Source organism: Sphaeramia orbicularis, chromosome 8, assembly GCF_902148855.1.
Source record: "Sphaeramia orbicularis chromosome 8, fSphaOr1.1, whole genome shotgun sequence".
Taxonomy (NCBI): Eukaryota; Metazoa; Chordata; class Actinopteri; order Kurtiformes; family Apogonidae; genus Sphaeramia; species Sphaeramia orbicularis.
This window is the reverse complement of record NC_043964.1, coordinates 44,111,723-44,126,791: the sequence shown is the minus strand read 5'-3', so window position 1 is coordinate 44,126,791 and position 15,069 is coordinate 44,111,723. Positions and strand designations below refer to the sequence as shown.

Here is a 15,069-nt window from a genome sequence, read left to right as displayed (position 1 = left end):
ATAACATTTCAATATTACTTTGTTCATTCAGATCCACATTAACTTTTGCAGCTTTTTTGTTTTTTAAGTACATAACATGGTGGCAATACAAAATACATATGAATAATGACTATAAGGTGCTTGAAAAAAAACAATAATTATACCAACATAAATACAAAAGGCAGTAGACAGATTCTGACTGATTCCACCATAATCAAACAGATAAATATCATAAGAAATATTATGCTCATAGTCAGTCTTTGAGAATTTTTGACAAATGTGAATTATTTTGTTATGTTATATTATCTGCCTCATATTGCTCTGTTTATGTGAGGCAGGAATGGTGGTATAATGTTAAATAGTGTTTTATTTATGCAGAAAAAAGTCTGGAAAACGAAAAAAAAAAAAACCTTGTCTGACTATGAATTGAGACTATCCCTACTTTGACTTTGCACTAGTAATGTTTGTGATGGCTTACTAGGTTATTTAAAAATAAATAAACAAAACAAAAAAAAAATTAAATGGTGCTGCCACTGGTAACTGTAATATGCTGCATGCATACTGTATGTGTGAAAATACACCAAGGCAGTCTTCAACATTCATGTTAAATGTACTTTCAAATATTGCAGAGGGATTAGTCTTATTTTTTTCAACTGAAAGCAAACAAGATCCCTGCAATTTCCTGCTTAGTGAGTATATGATTGGCACGTTTGACAAAAACATAATGGCAATGTTAAAACACAACATGTAGTATTTTGCAATGTGTTGCAATCTGCCGTTTTTAACCACTAGAGGTCAGAGTGGTGATTTGTTGTGCAGTGACAGGGCAGCATCACATTACTGATCGCAAAACCACGTTTGACAGTTTTAATTAATGCCAAAATATGATTTTTGTTTAGTTTTTAGAAAACAAACAAACAAACAAGCAAACAAGCAAACAAACAAACAAACCAGGACAAACACAGCAAACAGACTCAGGGTTAAAATCCCACCCACGAAGTGCAGATAAAAGTAATTTGATTGAATCCACTGTTAATGAGCCACCTGCTCTTTGTTTGAGCTCATTTGCAAAGATGAAACTTCCTTGTAAGACATGAGGCATCCTTTGTCTCCTACGAACAGTATCTGTTACATGTAATAGAGATCCTCTAGATGTCTCTCTTAACTCAGGCATTGTGTGTGTGTGTGTGTGTGTGTGTGTGTGTGTGTGTGTGTGTGTGTGTGTGTGTGTAGGTGTGTGTGTGTGTGTGTGTGTGTGTGTCCACATGCTTCTACTACACACATGATAGAACATGGCTTGCAGACAGTGTTAAGAAAATACAGGGGTGTGTTTGTGTCATGTGTTTGTCATGGATGTGATGAGTCAGTTGTGATGTAAAGTAGCTGGAGTTTGAGCTTTAAATAGCTGCAGTAAATGCAAAGAGGTCTGGAAAGGCAAATCGATGACGGTGAACTCATTTCATGACTCATTATGTTTGAGGATCCTATCGGCCTTTATATTGCATGTTAGCCTGCTCAGTATTACATCTTTAATGTTAGTAATAGGGCATTTTATTGTTACATTAATGCAAGAAAAAATCCTTTGGGATAAAATTAACGATGGTTTGTTTTAATCACATGTGGATAGAGAGGGAACTTAAAGACCTCCTTCTGTCACATAATTAGATATAAACAAACTTTGCATTGAATAATAATCACTCTGGTCCCTGTGAGGGTATTGGAATCAAGTCTGTCTGTCTGTGTCTGCATACCTGTAACTCAAAAATATCATTTCAACATGAAAATAATTGAGGTTTGTGCTGTACCACTGGTCTCCCAGAATCTTAACCAGTGGACAGCATTTTTGTGATTTTCACTGAAACATGCAAAATTACACATATGCTAGATGACAATATTCATCGAGATGATCAATTTTTTGCTGATCTGTAAGACAATCTTTACTGACCACATTGTTGAACGTGATAACTACAGTCATTTTTCATTCAGTCCCCTTCCATATCAGACCTGGTTATTCCCGGATCTATTTCCACTCCTTGTTAGCTCTGTGCCAGTGATCATTCTGGAACAGGGATAAAAAAATTTCTGGTTTGTTATTCTAGTTCTTGGGTGGATGTAGGATGCTGCCTCAGTGCATTTGCAAAATAGTGTCAGGAGACAGAGATGTTGTTTTGGTTTAACATCTAACATTTCCTAAGTGATGATTCGCTATTTACTACTTTATCCTCTGAATTCCTGTGTTTCCAGTACTTAGTTTACAGACCAGAACAGAGAAAATTGAAATAAAAGTGTCCTGTTCAACAACATATATCATCAACTGACGATAAGTGTCTACTGTCTACTGCCATTTGTCAAACTACATGGGTTTCATTGATGAATCAATGTTTCTACGTTCACTACAGAGCCTTTAAATGTCCAGATGGGTCATATCTGATTCCAGTGAAAATCTGAGAAACTACACTACCGGTCAAAAGTTTTAGAACATCCTAATTTTTCCAGAATTTCATTGAAAATGATGGAGTTTAATGTCTCAGTGTACTCTGAAATTAAAGCATAGAACAAATAAACAATTGAAGTTAAAAAAGAAATCATGGAATCAATTTAGAAACCAAAACGTATTCTAAACTTTTGACTCATCAAAGTAGCCACCTTTGGCAGATTTAACAGTTGAACACACTCGTGGCATTCTTTCTACAATGGAAATCAAATATTCTTCAGAGAGTTCTTCCCAACTCTGTTGCAGAAGTTCCCATAAATGTGTAGCACTTGCAGGTTGCTTTGCTTTCAGTCTTCTGTCCAGTTCATCCCAAACCAACTCGATGGGGTTTAAGTCTGTAGACTGTGCTGGCCACTCCATGTTTTCAAGTGTACCATCTTGTTCTTTTTTCTTAAGGTAGTCCTCACATAGCTTGGACTTATGTTTTGGGTCATTATCTTGCTGTAGGATGAACCCCTGACCAACTAGGCGCATCCCAGAGAGTACTGCACAGCGCTGCAGAGTGCTGTAGTAGCCATTTTGGTTCAGGGTGCCTTTCACTCTGTACAAGTCACCGACCCTGGATCCAGCAAAACAGCCCCAGACCATCACACTTCCTCCTCCATGTTTGACAGTTGATGTCACACACTGAGGAACCATCCTTTCACCTACTCGATGGCGTACATAAGTCCTGCGGGATAAACCAAAGATTTCAAATTTTGATTCATCAGTCCACCTTCTTCCAGTCTTCAGTAGTCCACTGGCGGTGTTTCATGGCCCAGGCAAGCCTCTTTTTCTTATTCTGAAGTCTCAGCAATGGCTTTCTTGCTGCAACTCAACCCATCAAACCTGCCACTGGAAGTATTCACAGTTGAAACTGAGACTTGCTTACTACGACCACTATTGAGCTGTGCTTGAAGCTGTTGTCCTATCACACAAGCTGTTGACTCTCAGAAACTTGTCTTCTGATTCTGTTGTGGCTTTGGGTCTGCCAGACCTCTTCCTGTCAGCATTTCCCCAGTTTCTGAGTGCCTTTTGATGGTGAAGTAAACTGGACTTACTGACACCTTGACTTTCTTGGTAACTTCTCTGTAGGAAAGACTTACATTTTTAAGTGTTATGATGGTCTGTCTCTCTTCTATCGTTAATTGCCTCTTCTTCTTTTCCATTTTTATAGTAACACACTACTTTCTGCAGTACAATACTGTTCATATAATGCTCACAATGGTATGGTACCAAAGTGTGTTCCAACACTACTTTTATGCAGACAGAGGGGGTTGGAAGGAACTAAGAAATGTTGGGACACCTGTAGGAATTGGTAGCACCAACTTTCAAGGCTCCATTGCTGCAGAACTGCTTTAAGTTGTTAACCCATTTCTTGTTTGCTGAAAAAGGCCTTTTTGTATAATTCTGAAATGTACATTATTTTTCAGTTTTGTTTAACCCTATCTTTCTTTTTTTTTTTTAACCTCTGGCAGTTCACCGCTTACCTTTGAACCATTTCAAGCTGTTCATTGGACTTGAATTGCTTGAATTTCAATACAAAACTGGAAAAATTGGGGTGTTCTAAAACTTTTGACTGGTAGTGTACATTTTACCTTAAGTATATAAATGTATTGATTGTATTATGGTTCAAAAGTTATTAAACATTTTAGATTAGTAAATGGTCATCAGTGGCAGTCTTTGGGGGTAAAAAAATAACTAAACCCCTACAGAACAAATCAACACTTAAAAAAATTTCCATTCTCTCAGGATATTTGTCATTTTCATGCCATTTTCAGCTTGGAGGTTGTAGTTGAGCAGCACTTTCAAAACATAATGCACAGGAAGCTGAAGGAAGGAGAATGATAAAATCCTGCTCCTGCTGCCACTGTGTGATGGAAATATTCACCATTGTTCCAGTAGAGAACGTCCAGAGCACCAGGCTAAGACCTCAGTTTGATAATAGACCTGAGAACATTGATACTGAACTCACTGGGCAATAAATGTAATTGGGCGAAGAATGTGATTTTTATGTTTCTTTTAGTGTATCTACCCCATAGTGGATGATTTGATCTAAGAGGTGGGGGTGCTGAAAGATAGGGGTGCTCTTATCTTTTCCACAGAAAAACCCACTGAACTTGTTCAACCGGACAATGACATAACATAACATAATCGAGTTGATAGATAATTGTCATGCAGTGATGCAGAGCTGCCTTCTGAGAAAATGACACAAAAAAATCTGTTGGACACTATTTGTTTCTTTCTTCCCAAATGTCCACTTGTAATGTTTGTGAACTGGTGGCCACAGGTTTCCATATATCTACACATACACGCACGCACACACGTAGTTACATGCTAGTTTTAAGAATTCTAGACAAGCAAATTTTGCTTACTCCATTGTCAGATTTTTTGGGTCAAAACTATGATCACGCTTAGCATGATCCTTTCTAAGTGTAATCACAGCCTCCCCAAAATCTTCATTAAATCATTAACATATGATTTGTGCCTAAATACACAAGCTACGTATCAGCACACATCTTAGATTCTCCATACTTTGGCTGTTTGTGACACAAGCACACGGAGAACCCAAACGCAGCACCCCAGGATCAAGTCTTTTAACAGATTTATTAACAAACGAACAAGATTCAGACAAAGGGCAGACGGTGGGATGGTCAGGGCAGGCGAGGGTCGAGAACCGGGGAATCCAGACAGATCCAGTGGGGACAGACAGAGCCGTGGTCAGTGGTCGGAAGGAGGTTCGGTGTCCGGTTTTGAGACAAACAGGCTTGGTCATACGAAGGCGGGTCGGTTCCGAGGGCTGAGGACAGGTAGGCGTAGTCGGACGAGCGGGGTTCAGGGATTCCGGACAGGCGGGTCAGGTCGAGGTAAACAGGTTCAGGAACGGAGATTCAGACAGGTAACGCTGGATAGTAACACTAGGTTGACAATCTGGCGACAGACACATGCAGAGGCAGAGGTTAAATAGGCCCAGGCCTAATGACGGCAGCTGGAAACAACAGGTGAACGGAGTTGAGTTCTGGTCAATGTGTATACGGTATTTTGCAAGTAAAGTATGAAAAAAAGGAGAAAAATTAAAAAGAAAAAAAAAGTAATTAGGGGAAAGGTCAGAGAGATGAGGAGACGTGAGAGAGAGAGAGAGAGAGAGAGAGAGAGAGAGAGAGAGAGAGAGAGAGAGAGAGAGAGATGTGACAGTTTGGGTGTTTTTATGGAAATCGTGAGCAAGTCAATATAAAGGCAAGACATTATGTTGAGGATTATTCAAGTTCCTTTAGTCCAGGGGTGATCAGATCCAGATAGAGAACATTTCCTCGTGTACAGGTCCACATCATAATTTTTAAGTTGAATTATAATAATAATATAATAATTTACTTATACATTAAATCATTCATATACATTGAAGTAGCATTGTCATTGTATCAACACATACACTGTGTGAAGTCAATGACTCAACTCAAGTGAAGACAGTTATTTAATTCAATGCCATTTCAGCAATATTTACTTTTAGTACAACTCTGGACTCTGGAGGCTTAAAAATATTTTCCTTATTTCTAGTCAGGCTGTTTTTGTAGTGTATCAATGGTTTGTTAACTACAGCAAAGTACAGCCTACGATATATGAGAATAAGTTGTAATTATCCATCTTCAGTCTGTCTGGTGTGTAATAAATGCTGAAAGTAATAAAAATACAGTAGGTCTGTGGTTTGTATGTGATGAACTGAGGATCGCCAGCTGTGTGCTTGTTTATTCAGTGATACTGTGGCTGGATGAGAGGGGAAGCCATGATCCGGAAAACATCATTTCCCCATCTGCACTTCAGTGCCCCTGCTCACAGTCCCTGCATATGTGTGTGTGTGTGTGTGTGTGTGTGTGTGTGTATGTGTATGTGCCATGTGTGCTGTTTCCTCTTTAAGACCACAGGACTGGAATAGTCTGTCATCACCTGACAACTGATACAGGTCCCACAACGTATCATCGTTGTAAAGTAAAATGCCGGATATATCTTAAACGTCACCCTTTTCAGAAGCCATGGCATTTGCTTTCAAGTTGGCAATGATGAACTTTTTTTGTTAATCCGTAGGGGTTTAAAAGAGTTTCATCATCATTTAATCCCTCAAAGACCCCAAAACATTTGGAAATAGTAAGACTCAAGTCTGATCTTGTGCCTTGATACAAGTGTAAGTTTGTGTTGTTTCATGTGTGGGTGTTGTGTAATGAGAAATGGATGTCCATGTGTGACTGAGCATGAAAACTTCTATTTAAGGAACATTCTGTTATTGAAAATAAGCAAGAGGAAGTGTACATCTGTTCCTCTGTAACTTTTCAACAATGCTACAATGCAAAAAAAAAAAAAAAAGCATGTGTGTTGCAAAATCATCTGGTCAAGTATGTTTTTCATTTATACTATACAACACTATATCAGGAAGTGTTGCACTGAAGTGAAAATGTGAAGATAATTGACAACTACATGTGTTTCTACATATTCACACAGCAGCTTTTTTCATTTAGAAGGATTTTTATGTTTTCATTGCATAAATGAGCATTACCACTCAGTAGGTGTAGCTGTAGTAACATTATGTACATACCCTTTATCCTTGTCCTTCAGTCTTGTACTAATAACAAAATAGCATCATCAGCTCATATTCCAAGCAAAGATGAGCAGCTGTTAGTCTACAAACTTGGATTACAAAATCATTATGTAAGAGGATACAAAAGCAGGTTGGTTTATGTGTTTAAGCGGCTGCTCAGTACAGCACTTCTACAGTCTACAGCGGTTATAATGACGACATTATGAAACCCAATGAAGTGTGTCACCTCTAGTCAGACTTCCACCTGTGCTTGGCATTTTCTGCTCAGTTCAACCATTGCTGGAGAGGGAAATCAATAGCCTCTCCTTCCTGTTATGTGTGCAACGACTTGCACTGCGGCACGAGATATACATTCAAGATTTAGACCAAACTGCGGGAGGAGAAAGAAAAAAAAAAAGAAAAAGCAATACTGTATGCTCTGAAAAGGAGTTAACAGAGCTGTGAGAGGTTGTTTTTTGTTGTTGTGGCAGGGTCTACACAGCATACAGACTATGGAATAAAGTACTGCCATCAGCACTGAGACAATCTGGCTCTGACTGCCAGCCAGACAACCCTGACAGCTCCATTTAATCTAACAAATAACAGCCTGCTTACTGGAGCTTTTTCTCAGCAGATTTGTGCATTTCTGAACGCGTTCTGCCACAGTGGTAAAAGATTTTTAGATGTACCCTTTGGACATATCAACCTTTTATCTAGGCTTTTCCCCTTACATTTGCAGCTAGTTTACCCATTGAACCAAATGGTTTTATTCCTTTGCAGTCAGATTTTTATTTACCTTAAAACATTTTTGTGATCACAGACCAGCAGCCTTCCCTGCCACTTCCCTCCGGATGGGTCAGCGTGGGCGACTTTGGAAACTGTGTTGCTGATCTCTTGCAGCTTCTGGCAGTGATGAGGTCATGGCTGTGTGGGCAGCTTGGACCATATGTTACATAAAAAAATACTGTGTGAAAGTCCTAATCCCCAACAGGCATTTGCAATGATTTTACCAAAGCACCACATGCTTGTCAATCATGAAAATAACATCATGAGAAACATTGTTGTGGCCAACCTGTTTGCCAATCAGGCAAAAAATCAGGCAGTCTCTTTTAGTAATGATTTACTGTTGACTTGCCTTTCCCAAACTTAGAGTCAGGGCCCAAACTGGGTCACAGAGCTGTTTTTTATTGGGTCACCAACTGCTTCCCTCAGTTTATGTCACTTTGCCTGTCAAGCACTTGGTATATCCTTCTACGTTGTTTTCAGAGTTTTTATATTCCTGAGGAAACAAGTGGAAATTTCACTGATGACAGTTATGAAATAACTGAGTGAGGTACACAGCTATGATTGCAATACAGTGTTAATTTGAACAAAAACCCTAATGTGAAATGCTAACTAACATTAGCTCATACAGTTGTTGCCAAAATGGTTATGATATATCATAATATCTTTATGTTCGGTGGTATGTATGTGTGTATGTGTGTATGTATGTATGTATGTATGTATGTATGTATGTATGTATGTATGTATGTATCATTAAATCTGACTATTTACCACAGAAAAGAAATAACAGTATGACCTGTATGTACTGATTCAAGATACTGAAAGAATCTCTAATATGTTGGGGTGTTTCTAGACTTTCTATTTATGTCCCTGTGATATTTCAGAGCTATTGTTACAAAAATATGATATTATAATTTCCTTTAGAATATTTGATATTATAGCTGATGCAAACCTGCCTAGTATTACACAAGGCATCTAAAACTGACTCTATACTGACACACTTTAAACACACTGAGCATTAAAACAATCCCGTATATATTTGTTATCAATAAAATCAATCATGTAATAATCGTAGAACAATATAAGAATTTAAAAGAGCCATTATGCAGAATAAGTACATAATAATAGTAAAATACTTCTGTACTTTTACTTAAATCAAAGTAAAAAAAAAAATTAAAAATTAAAATAAAAAATTCTCTAACAGCAAAAGTTCAGAATCTAAAAATTGGCTCAAGTAAAAGATGAGTATTCTTGTCTTTTGGATTTTTCATTTTACCTGTTTGGTAATTCAGCCTTAGTAAAACAATGAGCAGATAAAGAGGAAGTGTGCATGTTGATATGGAGACAGGGAGCATCAGCAAAGGCTCTATCTATATCAATTTCCCATTATGTTTATTTTAGGATCATTGATCAGATGGCATTGAATATCATACCAGACATTTACAAATGTGTAAACTAACTCCTTAAAAAGGCTAAGTAGCTGACTTTGTCCGCTGAGCAAATGAATCAATCTCACGATATTTTTGTGCTTTTTCCTAATTATTTTGACTCAGAACAAATGGGAATATTTTAAAAACTGTATGTACATTTTTCAAAACGTTTCTCGTCGTAACTCAATGAAATAATTGGATTCATTCTTCAAAACAAAGTTGCTGTCTCATACAAAGCATCACAATTTGCATAATGCCAGGGTTTTTTTTTTTAAACATTATGCAGATTGTGATCTTAAAATGTTTAGATGTTGTCGAGTGGGCCTTGGAAATGTCTTGTCCTATATTTCATTGACACTCAATGTTTACTGTAAAATACATTTTCCTGTTGCTAATAGAACACTATTGTGTATTGAACTGATTCTGATTTTGACTTCAGCAGCAGAAGGTTTACATTACACATTGGATTCACATTATCATTGAAACCTGCAACTGGACTTTTATTGAAAAGTCTCCCACTACAGCAACAGAAAACCTACATAATGATTTACAATACAAAGATACACACAAAATCAACTAGAAGCACTCGGAGAGCGCAGACCTCCGCCAAGGCAGGTCAGTGCCCCCGGATTTGGATGAAAATTTCAGGAAAAGTTGATACTGGCAGAAGGAACAAATGATTAAATTTTGGTGGTGCCGGGGGTGGGGGGGCACTGATCTGCCTTGGCGGAGGTCTGTGCTGTCTTTTCTAGAAAAGCACTCGTAGAGCGCAGACCTCCGCCAAGGCAGATCAGTGCCCCCCCCAAGCACCACCAAAGTTTAATCATTTGTTCCTTGTGCCAGTATCAACATTTCCTGAAATTTTCATCCAAATCCGTCCATAACTTTTGAGTTATCTTGCACACAAACAGACAGACAAACAGACAGACAAACTAACTAACGTGGACAAAACATAACCTCCTTTGGCAGAGGTAAAAAAAATTCCCCATTCATTGCGCAAGTTTCACCATGACACTTTTGGAAAAAAATTTGTTTTACTGCACCTTACAATCTTGACAACTGAATGGACCATTATGCATATAATGACTTACACAGTGAGAAAGATCATTATACTGCACATAAATAACTGATGTAGTTATTTTAACTGATGACATCTTATATTTTTGAAAAAAATGTGTACCACCATTTGGATGAGAGGGAGAAGCAAGGGGTGAAATTCACCAAGCTAACACTAACTTGGAGGTCACATTGACTAATACTGTGATTAGGAATACTGTAAGGCATTGCCAGTGCAGTTGTGTGTGTGTGTGTGTGTGTGTGTGTGTGTATATTTTTGCTAGAGGCTGTCCTGGACTAAGCGGTCAGAAAATGAATGAAAAACTGATTTGGACCTAGAGGAGAGAGCTGTAGAAGGATGGTATGTACTTCCAAATAATGGAACAGGGTGGTGATGATGGTAATGGTGATTTTTCCTCATTTTGACTCCTGCAGCTTCAAATATTATTATATAGTCCTCTGGTGATATTGTTAGTATCAGTTATTAAACCAAAGTCAGGAAAAATGTTTTATCAATTAAACAGGGGCTCTAAATGGCTGATTCGGCTGAGCTCAATGTCAGTCAAAACTGTGGCATGTTTAACAGATAAAGGAAACAATCAAATGTCACAAAACATCCACATATTTAACTATGCATTACTTTAACCTGTAAAACCCTGAGACATTTGTTTCTAGTTGGAATAATTTTAATGTAACACAAAACTATGGATTAGCCGGTAGCAGAAGCTACATACATTATATATGTGTTTGTGCAAAGCTATACAAACTATATAGGTATACAAAAATGAATCCCTTGTACACTTGACATGAGCTCAGAAAATAGTTATTTTATGTACCAGACTGTAAACATGTTTATTTCTGTTGTCAAGTTGGCCATTTTAGCTTGTTGTTTCTCATCTAATTTGTGCACATTTTTGTCTGTTTACCATACAAAGTTCTAAAGCTTATAACTGAAGAACCACAAGGCTAAAATTAATCAGTGACACATCATTTCAAAGATAACAACCTCTAGTTTCAGAAATTTGCTTCTTTAGTGTATGGCGAAAATTCAGCCTGAACCACATACACCATCCCATTAGCTTTGATCGCTATCCAGGGAATTCTGGCACTATTTATGTTTCAATACTGTAAAAACAAACTTAGTGACTCAATAGCAGTGAATCTAAGCTTTGTAACTGCCTGTATTGACAAAAGTTTTATTTTAGAAACTGTAATGTATTTGATACAAAAGCTCCAGTGGCCACTCAAGGAACTGCAGCTTTTGACACTGACCTTGGCCTCAATTTCAGCCCTGAAGGTTGGAATCATTTTCACTCATCAGCATTATTTATTTATTTATTGAACATCTAACTCTTGAATTCAGAAGACCACATTCAGCTTTATTTGTATTTATTAAAATAGTCATTTGCACCATGTTAAAAACAGAATCCACTGTGTTGTGAACAGTAGTTTGGAGGCCTGTGCGTGAGTCATTTATTATTATTATTATTATTATTATTATTACAGGATTATGTCAAAGCAACTGAGAAAAACAGAAAATGTTTGTTCACTGTAAAATATGTGGCGCTGTCCGTGGTGCTGATTTTTTTTCCTCTTATCGCCCATAATCATGTAAACTGAGAAGCTTTTATCATGCAATCCACGTCCTGGATCTAAAAGCAATAACCGTATTAGGGCTGAAAAAACCTAATCCTGAAACAGGAGCAGGCCTGTGTTATTTGAACAGAGTGTATTTTGTGGACACGGCTGGTTGTTCGTTTCATTCATCCGTGGAGAGCTACTCTGTTGTGTGTGGATGAGGGGGAGGGAGGAGGAGGGGCGAGAGGAAGAGGGAATCCCAGGAAGGGGTTACAAATATCGCGTTGTTGCTGTCGCCCCGTCCAGTCTCCAGTTTCATAGGAAGTGACGGCGGAGGAGCAACGAGGTGATGAATGAATGAAAGGGAGAGGATTTGAAAGTTTAGTGTTTTTTTGGGGGGGAAGAGGCGGGAGGAGAGAGGTGTTCCGGTGCACACTTCGTTGTGATGTTTACAGGACCGGACAGGCTCCTCCGCGACAAATCCATGGCCATGTCAGTTCGACCGAGGAGCTCAAGGATGAAGCGCGTCTCGGAGCTGCGCTGTGGTGTATGAAATCACCCGGTTCTGTGTGAATGTGTGTGTGTGCTTTTGCCTTTGCCCGAGCTGATCTTCTGAACACGTTGTCCTTTTCCTGACCAAATGTACAGAGGAGATCACGTTTCCCCGTGGGGGTTGTTGTGAAGAACTTGGCTTCATCCAGCTGATCCTACGTGGACGTTGTGTTTTTGGGGCCTCCAGTGCATCGGTTGGAGCCTCAGAGCGCACAGACCCCTGGTACAATGTCATGGATGGAAGAACCGCAGAGACACTCAGCAGCATGACTGACACACTGGCACGACCCCAGTGGCTCTGAGACAACTAGTGTGTTTTTTTACGCTGTCTTTGTCATTGACACGGGATGGGTCGTCTCGACTTGATTTGTGCATTTCCGTGGGTTTCTTCGACGTGACACCGGACTCCGTCTGTGCGTGCGCTCCGTGTGCGCCAGGACGTTGCTGCTGCTGCTGCTGTGCGGTTCGGGTGTGAACCGGAGCTGGACTGGTGAGGAAGCCGCCGCAGCAGCCCCAAAACACACTTAAGCGAAGGGGCGACAGATTGTTTTAGTGAGGAGGAAATCCCCGCGAGGACCCCCGACGCTCTTCGTTACGCCATGGATGACTCGGGGATAATACGGCGCCGGAGGCTGCAGGTGAGCTGGTTCAGCCACTGTGTCATTATGTTTTCTATTAAAACCCCTCAGTTCGAGACCATAGTCAAACATTACAACAGGCCAGTTTAGTCATTTTGATGTAGAATGTTTGGAGTCAATATGGGACATCTTATTGTGGTACAAAGTGGAAGCTGTAGTGCAGTATCATTGTGACTATACAGACTAGAGCTGCAGCTATTATATTTGTAATCGATTATCTATTGGATTATTTTCTTTGATTCGATTCATTGAACGATTATTGGAATGGGCAGAAAAAATAGTAAAAATGTGACAAAAAAGCATGTATGAAAATGACAAACAAGATGTCCTTTTGTTGAAACAACCACAAAAGGATAAAAGTAAAAGGATATACAGACATCTATAAAGAAACAAAGCAACAATAACAACAGTATAACAGTATAGACCGAACTATCTAGAAATAACAATATCTATCTATCTATCTAGCTATCTATCTAATCTATCTATCTATCTATCTATCTATCTATCTATCTATCTATCTATCTATCTATCTATCTATCTATCTATCTAGCTATAACAAACAGTCAGAATACATAGCAAACAATATGTGCACTGCAGTCTTCAACTAATTCATATACAACTTACTAAACAACTTAAGATGGAACTACATACAACTTTGCATTGATCCTGGCATCATGTGTGTCACATTAAGTGTCTGTGTGAAACACAACAGTGGAAACCAATGTTTAGCGGCAGCAAAATGAAGGAAACAAAGCATCGATTCAGGAAAATTGTAGTAAAATTTTTTTAAAATCTAGTCTAGCCAGTTAATCAATCATTTAAGCTCTATACTTACAGGCCAGCCAAAGCAACCCAGGTCCAAGGATGACAATTCAGCCAACACTACTATTGTGCAAGTAGCAGGTAAAGGCCTGTAATAACGATATTTTGAGGCAGGAAAAATAATAGGCATTAATCAGCTGATAACACCAGATTGAAAAAAAAGAAAAAAAAAAAAAGCATTGGACAGGCATTTGCATGTCTCAAACATAACCTATCACCTATACTAACCATCTACATTAGTTCATTTGTAACTTTTTCTGTCTTCTATTTGTTTTTCCTCTTTTGTCTTTTGTTGCCAATAGCCTTGCATTACCTCCTTGCTCAAAAACCATCCAATACATGTTTCCACACTAAACAGAACCATGGCTCAGTTATTTCCAACCCAAGATCATCACTTTTGAAGGAGTCGTTTATTGTGCAACATGGTTCAAGAGAGGTTTGACACCTGTAAATGTGGAATGGATTGAATTGGATTAAGCTGAAAAACTCAACCATTCAGACTTGGTGAGGTAAAGCTATTATTATGTACTGAACTATTATAATCAGTTTAGAAGCCTAACATTAGCCATCAGGCACTAGTAGTAATAATAGTTTGTCAAATGTCCTGTTGTGCATAATATCTCTAACAGCAAGATTACTGCAGTACAATATTCAATCTGTTCTCCAAATGTGGTGCTTTCACTGACAGAACCACCCACGAAAGGGATTCTTGTTGTGTATGTTCCCTAATGTGGTGGTGAGTGTTGTGCAACAAAGTGACCTCATCCCATAAAACAGTATTTAGATGTTATACAGTCAGGTTCCATTATCATTCCTATAAAGCTCCTTTTAGGGTCATTAGTCTTCACTAGGAACTTCATACAGACTATACATCCACTCTTTTGTGATTTCTTTGCTGGACAGTAATGAATCGTCTCTCATGCACACTGATATGACGTGTTTAAAGAGTACTGTGTTCATCCATTATAAAGCAGCCTGCTTAACCACAGGTCATACCACCCCCCACCCTGCTCCATCTTTGTGTGATTCAGTCAAGTGAACTGAGCAGAGATGAGCAGCCTGCAGGCCGGCGGAGCGCAGCCTCCTGTGGGGTTGTGCGTGCATGTGTGTGGAGCCTACTGTGCGTGGTATTTAATTTCCTCATTCCTGTTTTTTTTTTTTTCCAGTGGGTCATAATTGCTCAAAAGACTT

At 38.8% G+C, this 15,069-nt stretch overlaps 1 protein-coding gene across 2 annotated transcripts in view; it reads left to right on the top strand.

Annotated features, from left to right (window-relative positions):
- The first annotated feature begins 12,680 nt into the window (after positions 1 to 12,680).
- Positions 12,681 to 15,069, top strand: part of mast1b (microtubule associated serine/threonine kinase 1b) — a 70,043-nt gene continuing 67,654 nt past the window's right edge. For both annotated transcript variants that reach the window (XM_030140208.1, XM_030140207.1), the window contains exon 1: positions 12,681 to 13,056. In XM_030140208.1, the coding sequence (XP_029996068.1) occupies positions 13,018 to 13,056 (39 nt within the window). In that variant the 5' untranslated portion in view covers positions 12,681 to 13,017. The remainder of the gene's footprint in view (positions 13,057 to 15,069) is intronic.